The 9090-nt window shown below is 52.4% G+C and overlaps 1 protein-coding gene across 2 annotated transcripts in view; it reads left to right on the top strand.

Annotated features, from left to right (window-relative positions):
* LOC105485271 (ATPase phospholipid transporting 11A) overlaps positions 1–9090 on the top strand; it is a 183284-nt gene that overhangs the window by 1382 nt on the left and 172812 nt on the right. Inside the window, exon 1 of one of the 2 annotated variants that reach the window (XM_011747542.3) lies at positions 225–375. The exons of the other annotated variant lie outside the window; for it this stretch is intronic. Within the exon in view, the coding sequence (XP_011745844.1) occupies positions 337–375 (39 nt within the window). The 5' untranslated portion in view covers positions 225–336. Of the gene's footprint in view, positions 1–224; positions 376–9090 lie in introns of those variants that run through there. 2 annotated transcript variants of the gene reach the window in all.

Genomic DNA, 9090 nt, shown 5'->3' with positions numbered 1-9090 from the left:
GAGCGCAGGCTCCGCTGCGGCCGGAGTGCCTCAGTCGAGCCCAACCCAGCGGGCGGACCGACGGGGAGAGAGAAGGCGCCAGAGCTCGCGCGCGGCCCCGAGCAGCAGCCTCGCCGCCCGCGGAGCAGCCGCCGACGCGCGGGGCCGCGGACCCAGCATTCGCCGGCCGGGCCGGGCATGAGCGCGGAGGGGCCGCGGCCGCCCCCTGCACCGCCCGGCGCGCCCAGGCCGTGACCGGAGCAGGGGGCGCGGCCGCACTCGGACCCCGGAGCCCATGGGCGCGCCGAGCCGGGCGCGGGGGCGCTGAGCGGCGGAGCCGGAGCGGCCGGAGGAGCCATGGACTGCAGCCTCGTGCGGACGCTCGTGCACAGATACGTGAGTGCTCCCGGCGCGGGCTGGGGGACCCGGGTACCAGACAGACGCGGGGCGGCCCCGCAGCCCCGACCCTGTGGCCGGTCCAGCCCCGGGATCCTGGGAGGGCTCCCATGTCTGGGACGCTGACCGCCCCCGGGGTCAGGCGGGATGCTGGGGAGGGGCCTCGGAGTTGAGACCCTGGGGCTTCCGAGGGGGTCTAGGTGGGCACAGCGCACGGCCCCCGCCTGAGGCCGCCACCTGCTCTCCTGCCGCGGCCGCCTCGCGCCCCCTTCCCGCCCGCAGCGCCCTGGGGGTTCCTCGGAGAGACTGGCTGGGGTTCGAGCCGTCCCGGCGGACCGGGCGCCCGGAGAGAGCCAACTTCGACCCCACCGGGGCCCGGGTCCGGGGAGGAACCTTCAGATGCGGCTTCCGCGCAGCCGTGTCTGCGGGAAGATTAAGAGATTGGGAGGAAGCGTTACACTTCTGCAGAAAAAGCTAGCAACTGTGTTTGTTCTTTAACACCCCGGGGGATTCAGAAGCGGAGTTGGAATCTTTTTATTTTTTACCTTAAAGTAACCGATTAGATCAGAAGTTCGGGTCTTCTTGGGTTCCTCCGGAATCTGCCCCTTCAGTGATAAGCCAGTGAAGAGCTCAGGAGGGAAGATTCGGAAGGAGAAAAGTTGATTTTGTTTTACACCAGAGGAGGGGAAACCGGAATCCCTGGCGTTAGGTGTAAAAAGGGGTGTGTGGCCGGGCGCGGTGGCTCACTCCTGTAATCCCAGCACTTTGGGAGGCCGAGGCGGGCGGATCACGAGGTTAGGAGTTTGAGACCAGCCTGACCAACATGGTGAAACTCCGTCTCTACTAAAAAATACAAAAATTAGCCGGGCGTGGTGGTGGACGCCTGTGATCCCAGCTACTCAGGAGGCTGAGGCAGGAGAATCGCTTGAACCCGGGAGTCGGAGGTTGCAGCAGTGAGCCGAGATGGAGCCACTGCACTCCAACCTGGGTGACAGAGTGAGACTCCGTCTAAAAAAAAAAAAAGTGTATATGTGTGTGTAGAAGAGGAAGAAAACTGTCCCAAGCACAGCGTTTCCTGCCACTGTCTTGCACAAGAGGCATCATTGTTCCATAGAGGCTGGCGGTCAGTGGTCAGTCACAGGTTCGAGAAGTCGCATGCACCGGGTTTGGTACTAGAGAGGGCAGTATTATGGGAACTTTGTTCTTTCCCGGCATAGGAATTACCTCAGGCAGCCTTTCATATTTATGAGCTTTCTTTAAATAGGAGACCTTGGCCAAAGATAGGTTTCTTTTCAGCGGAGGATGCCAGATCAATGCTTTCCCCCGGATTTATATACTAACCAAAAACCTCGGAGAGTCAAGGGGGACTTGAGTGCACCTTACATTGTTTCCTGATGTCGGGGAAGCCTTAGGAAGGTCAGCCTGCTTTACTTAAGTGGAGAGAACTCACCCCTGGTGATTCTGATGATTCCGATGCTAGATCTGGAAAGGCTTAGCTGCAGGAACCTTGTGTTACCCCTTCACTGGTGCTCCAGCCCCCAATTCAAATCCTAATGTGAGTGGTAAACCTGTGTTTCACTGTGGTAACGTTATAGAAGACCCAATCACAGTGACTGTGGGTAACCTGCTGTGTGAGAGACGTGCTTTATTGGGCGGAAGCTTCTGTTCTCAGTTGTGTCGCTTAGAAATGTGGGTCCCTAGATAACTTATTTTCCTGCCTTGTTTCCTCCGAGGGAAATGGAAGAGGGAAGGGACTAACATTCACTTTACCTGTGCCCGCGGTGTTCCCAGTTCATTCCGTTCCCTTCTAACACTCAGTGTTAAAAAGGAGGGTCACATTGTGGTGCTAATGTGCAGCCTCTTTCCATAGAAATGAGAGATGGATGGGCCAGCTCGGCCCACCCTGTGGAGAATCTCACCTTCCCAGCCAGTTCCTGACCCCTTCATCCTGGGAGGGGGACAGACAGACGTCCAATTTTGATGCTTTGACGCCCTTCCTTTCTCCAGGCCTTCAGCTGTTTTCTGTTATATAGATTTATATAAGTGCGTAGCTTACATTTTTAATTCCCTTTTGTTGGATTATTACGCCAGTGGCATCACATTTTCTCTTAATCTAAGGGGTCAATATTCTTTAGTGAACTTTTCCAGCATGTACGTTATTTGATAACATCTTGGAAATACAAGTTGTGGGATAGTATTATTTCTGTTTTTCTCATTCCGCATGTGTTTTTTGCAGTGTATTCGTCTGGCTACCTCACCCATATTTACACACAAAACCATTCATCTCTATAATTTTAAGTTCATGTCTATGGTATTAAACTAATTCGACTTTTTCCAGAAACAGTCATGATCTGTTTTCTTGTTATTTCGTTATCGTCCACTATGTGGGACTAAATTATATTTCCTTGTGCTACAGAAAAAGGAGTCTGGGATTGAATACTCATATTTCCTCATGGTTTCCTTACGTGACTTACTTTATAAAAAAGGATAGATAAACAGACCCTGCTCCCTCTTGGTGTTCACATAGTCAATTCCTGGGACTAAGAAAGCTTTCCAGCTCCTTCTGATGTGTGAGGGTGGCTAAAAGATAAAGAAGTCCTTGGGCCGGGCGCGGTGGCTCAAGCCTGTAATCCCAGCACTTTGGGAGGCCGAGACGGGTGGATCACAAGGTCAGGAGATCGAGACCATCCTGGCTAACACGGTGAAACCCCGTCTCTACTAAAAAAAACCCAAAAACCTAGCCGGGCGAGGTGGCGGGCGTCTGTAGTCCCAGCTACTTGGGAGGCTGAGGCAGGAGAATGGCGTGAACCCGGGAGGCAGAGCTTGCAATGAGCTGAGATCCGGCCACTGCACTCCAGTCTGGGTGACAAAGCAAGACTCTGTCTCAACAAAAAAAAAAAAAAAAAAAAAAAAAAAAAAAAGAAGTCCTTGGAAAACATTGCTGTAGGCATTTTATTGTGGGTTAACTCCAGAGAGATAGCAGAGGCAAATGAGTGAGAGAACAGATGAACGATTAGGCCAGAGTACTCCACCCTGTGGGTTACTAGTTGTTTGGGTGTTTGGATGGACAGGAGCCATGCAGAGATATTTTGTATTTGTAAATGGGGCCATGTTTGTATACTATAAGGAGGTGCTTGTGTGTATGGGGTGCTGTATGCTCCATGGGGTGATGTACGTGCGTGGGGGGCGCAGGGGAGAGCGTGTGGTGCCGTGGGGTGGTGTATGTGCCGTGGGGTGGTGTATGCACTATGGGGTGGTGTAGGTGCTGTGGGGGTCGTGGGGGTGGGGAGAGAGCCTGTGTGCCGGGAGTGGTGTATGTGCCATGTGTGCCATGGAGTAGCGTACATAATGTGGAGTAGTGTTTGTGCTGTGGGGTAGTGTATATTCCATGGGGTGGTGTATGTGCTGTGGGAGCCGTGGGGTAATGTGTGTGCCGTGGAGTGGCGTATGTACTGTGGAGTAGTGTATGTGCTGTGGGGTAGCATGTGAGTCATGGGGTAGTGCCTGTGCCGTGAGGTAGTTGGACCTCCATGATGTAACACTTTATTTTTTATTTATTTATTTATTTATTTATTTTTTGGAGATGGAGTCTCGCTCTGTCTCCCAGGCTGGAGTGCAGTGGCCCGATCTCGGCTCACCACAACCTCCGCCTTCCAGGTTCAAGCGATTCTCCTGCCTCAGCCTCCCGAGTAGCTGGGACTACAGGCGTCCGCCATCACTCCCGGTTAATTTTTGTATTTTTAGTGGAGAAGGGGTTTCACCATATTGGCCAGGCTGGTCTCGAACTCCTGACCTTGTGATCTGCCTGCCTCAGCCTCCCAAAGTGCTGGGATTACAGGCGTGAGCCACCGCGCCCGGCCGATGTAACGCTTTAAAAGGACTTTTAGGCCGGGCACGGTGGCTCACACCTGTAATCCTAGCACTTTGGGAGGCCGAGGCGGGTGGATCACCTGATGTCAGGAGTTCAAGACCAACCTGGCCAACATGGTGAAGCCCCGTCTCTACTAAAAATACAGAAAATTAGCCAGGCGTGGTAGTGGGTGCCTGTAATCCCAGCTACTCAGAAGGCTGAGGCAGGAGAATTGCTTGAGCCCAGAAGGCGGAGGTTGCAGTGAGCTGAGATCGCACCATTACACTCCAGCCTGGGTAACAAGAGCAAATCTCATCTCAAATAAGAGTATTTTTTAACAGCATGGATGGAGAGCTAGTTCCATTTCCTCTTCAGAGTTGTAAAGTGGGCAACACCAATTCAGGTAGTTTAAGTTCCGAGAGAAACCAGGGCAGCCTCAGCGGGAAGCTTACTTTCCTTAGATACTCTCTGGGCAGTGGCCTGAATGCTGAGTGAGAGCCTCCCTGCCCTTCTTAGCCATGTGGCCTTGGGCAAGTGGCTTAATTCCTTCTGCCTCAGTTTTCTCCTCTGAGGGTAAGAGCAGTACTCATTGCATAGCTATTGTGAGGGCTGAGTGAGGTAATCTGGGTGGAGAGCCAAGAATGGGGAAGCGCTCAGTCCATTTGTCATGCCTGGCTGTTAACATAGCTGAGTCCCTGGGTAGGGGTGGCTGGGGAGAGAGCAAACCTATGGCCTGCCAGTTCTGTTGCTCAGCTACCCGTGGGTCCCAGCCTGCTGGCATCATGGGTCCCAGGAGAGGTAAACCGGCACCCTGACACTGAGCATGGTGTGGAGCTCAGGTAGAATTAGAAAGCTTTACAACGCTGTTGTAAAACGGCCCTGGATCTCTGTGAGACTGAGCATCCCGGCCTGGGCAGAACGCTTCACTCCCATTTCTCTTCCATGCCTCCGTGTAGGTAGAGCATTTGATTTTTCTTCAGAGTTCTGTGGGTCAAGAACTCAGTCTTGTTATGGTCTTATAATCTTTTTTCAATGATTCAGCCCAGATGTTCCTTGTTAGTTTTGTTCTTTTGCCTGTCAAAGCTTCTGCGTTTTTCTACCTTACCGTTCTTGTTTCCAAGATAGAAAACATTGAAAGATCTGAAGGCTTTCCTTGCTGACAGTAGATAATTACTTTCAACACAAACAGTTATAAGTTTTTTCTAAGAGAAAAATAAACATTTTTGCTTCCTGAGAACTTCAAGCAGTGCTATATTAGAGTGTTAAACCTTCTAGAAAGTCCAGCTGTTTATATGCATGCATACATGTCTGCTTCTTTATTTATTACCGAATGGTGTGTAATGTGAACATCAGTGTTCAACTGTGAGGTTGCCCCTTCTGAAAGACGGACTTATTTATTTAATTCAGTTATGCCAGCCCCTGTTTTAAAACTTCAGAAATGCCACGTAATTTTGGAGTTTCTTTCCCTAATCCAGGATTAGACGATCCAGTGGGGCCTTGCTGTTGTTAGCTGCTGGAGTCTACACCACAGGAGCACTGAGTTAAGCTGCTTTAGCTGCCAAGGTCTTCAGGTATTTGAAATAAGTGAATCCTGAGGCATAGAATCCAAGACTAATAATCTGTCTCCAGCCGTGTGGTGGCAAAGCCTGTAGCACAGACTCGTAAAGTGTTCATAATTAACAAATGTTGAACCAGGCAGCTCATCCCACGAGTTCACCAAGCACCCTTCTTGTCTTCAGGGCCTCGTGTCTTCCACCTGGACATTCTAAAGCCGTCTGCCTAGATGCGTAACTTCACCTTTGTGTCTACACAAAGGTTGAATCATTTCCATCGCTTTTTGGAGCTATTGAATATCTGCTTATTAGGAACAAGCATCTTGAGCTGCTTTTATTTCTTGCCAGGGAGTGTATTTAATAACCTAGGGGAAAAATTATTAGGCTTGGCTATAGTCAGTTAAATTTCTAGGGATGAGAACACTGTCCTCACTTTACAATTAGTTAAAATTGTGTTGAATTCATGAACAAAAATACATAATTGCTTAACTACACATGAAATCCTCTATTTACAGATGTATTAAACCTTGAAACCCAAAATACAAATTGTTCTTTGGTGCTTGGAGCATAGGTTCAACAGAAACAGGGTTAATAAAAGATTCTTAAGTCCCAGACTTATAAATGTTTTTTAACCAAGTTAAATGCCAGTAAAAATGCTATTTATTTGCAATAAAAATCAATAGCAAGCAAGTTTTACAGCAATAGAAATTCAAGAAGATCAGATAAGGGATGATTTTCTCTTTCACTTGGATATTATTATCTGAGAAGAACAAAATAGTACATCCCAGAGGCAACGGGGTTAGGCGTCGGAGTCTCACAGACCCACATTCAAGTTCCGTCTCAGCTGCTGGCTGTGTGGCCTTGGCAAGTTGGTTGCCCGCTGTACGCTTGATGCCCCATCTGCAAGGTGGGGACTATGATGGTGCCCACGTGGTGGGTCTGTGCAGTGAGGGACAAGTCACGGCGCTCGTGGGTCCTGGGTACTCAGTGCACCGGGCGTCTTTGTTGCGTGCATGGATCTGTGGCTGCCTCGCCGTCCATGCTTCTGGGCTTCCTGAGGAGACTGCGTCTCACCTTGGGCTTTCCGGAACCCTCTCCCCACCCTCCTCTGCTCGTGGAGAGTTGGTGACCTTGCCCTGCTCTCCCAGGGAGAGCGGTGGTCACTGGCGTGAACGCCCGCTGCCACGCCCAGGAGCCTTTCTGCCTCCGCCGTTGCCTCCTCCGCTGGGGTGAGTGACCCGTTCTGCCGAAGTCCAGTCCCGTGTGTGCTCAGGCCCCATCTCTCTCCCTCTCTTTTTTTTTTTTTTTTTTTTTTTGAGACGGAGTCTCGCTCTGTCGCCCGGGCTGGAGTGCAGTGGCCGGATCTCAGCTCACTGCAAGCTCCGCCTCCCGGGTTTGCGCCATTCTCCTGCCTCAGCCTCCCGAGTAGCTGGGACTACAGGCGCCGCCACCTCGCCCGGCTAGTTTTTTGTATTTTTAGTAGAGACGGGGTTTCACCGTGTTAGCCAGGATGGTCTCGATCTCCTGACCTCGTGATCCGCCCGTCTCGGCCTCCCAAAGTGCTGGGATTACAGGCTTGAGCCACCGCGCCCGGCCCTCTCTCCCTCTCTTAGTGACACCATCTGCCCTGCTGCTCGCCGTCCTGCTGTTGGCACTATTTTAGACCCCACATTTCCCACCTGTCACCCTGCTCATTTTTTGACTTCCAGCTACCGTTTTTTTTTTTTTTTTTTTGAGATGGAGTCTCGCTCTGTTGCCCAGGCTGGAGTGCAGTGGGGTGATCTCGGCTCACTGCAAGCTCCGCCTCCCGGGTTCCCGCCATTCTCCTGCCTCAGCCTCCCAAGTAGCTGGGACTACAGGCGCCGCCACCAGGGCCAGCTAATTTTTTTGTATTTTTAGTAGAGACGGGGTTTCACCGTGTTAGCTAGGATGGTCTCGATCTCCTGACCTCGTGATCCGCCCATCGCCCACCTCAGTCTCCCAAAGTGCTGGGATTACAGGCGTGAACCACCGCACCCGGCCCCAGCTACCGTTTTTTTTTTAGCAGGTTGCCCCGTGTAGCTGACCAGTCCTTCCTTCTCCTGTCTCTTCTGTCTACTGCCGGGGGTTCCCTTACCAAGGTCTCCATCATCCCCAGGCCCACCTCCCTCGGGCCCCTCTCTGCCCTTGCCCTCAACCTCAGCGACTCCGTGGGGCTTATGTGATCCCAGCTGCAGTTAGTGAGTGCCCCTATGTGCTCAGAGACATGCCAGTGAGCCAGGCAGGACAGAGACCCAAGTCCCATCCCTCTGGGGCTCCCTTGGAATCAGGGGAGGCGAACAGGAAACCACCACAGTGAGTGTTGGGGTGCACCACAGGCAAGGGTGCTGAGAAAAAGAGAGTGGGGTTGAGGGCAGTGCACGCACAGGGTGGCGGGTGGATGAGGCGTGGGGGGCAGTGTATGTGCAGGGGGTGGCGGGATGGACGAGGTGAGGGCCTGGCCAGGTGGGTGCTTGCGTGTCCAGCCTGAGGGGCGGCCCGTTCAGCAGCCTCTGGGAGCCCTGGGGCCTTCCGTGGGCTGCTTCCTGGGGCCTCCTGCGGGCTGGCTGCCCCTCGGGCTCCCGTGCTGGCCTCTGCCTTCCCCGGGGCCACACTGGGCTCCTAGTGGCCTTTCTTCCCTCTCCATCAACACCCTCATCCCAGAAAGAGGCGTCCACTGCCTGCTACATGCCGTGCAGCCATGTTCATGTCCATGTTCCAGCGTCTCCCGTGTGCCTGGAACATTCCTGGCACGGAAAAGCCACGCAGAAAACAGCTGCTGGGCCAACACGGAGGCCCCAGGTCATTAGTGTTAATCACAATGGTGAAGAGGTTGCCCTTGGCGATTCGGAAGGGAATTCAGGGAGAGCAGCCGCAGTGCCCTGTCCCCGGAGCCTGGTGTCCAGAGCCAGAGTTCTGAGGGCCTCCTCATAGTTTTAAAACTATTTATATTTTGTTTTTTATTTTTGAGACAGAGTCTCACTCTGTTGCTCAGGCTGGAGTGCAGTGGCTTGATCTCGCCTCACTGCAACCTCTGCCTCCCAGGTGCAACCAATTCTCCTGCCTCAGACTCCTGAGTAGCTGGGATTTGTGCCACCATGCCCAGCTAATTTTTTTTTTTGTGTGTGTGTATATATATATATATATATATTTTTTTTTTTTTTCTTTTTTTTGGTAGAGATGGAGTTTCACCATGTTGGCCAGGCTGGTCTCGAACTCCTGACCTCAGATGATCCACCCACCTCCGCCCCCCAAAGTGCTGGGATTGCAGGCATAAGTCACTGGACCCGGTCC

This window comes from Macaca nemestrina, chromosome 16 (genome assembly GCF_043159975.1).
Source record: "Macaca nemestrina isolate mMacNem1 chromosome 16, mMacNem.hap1, whole genome shotgun sequence".
NCBI classification, from domain to species: Eukaryota; Metazoa; Chordata; class Mammalia; order Primates; family Cercopithecidae; genus Macaca; species Macaca nemestrina.
The sequence above is the reverse complement of the archived record's forward strand: the minus strand, read 5'-3'. Positions and strand labels throughout refer to the sequence as shown.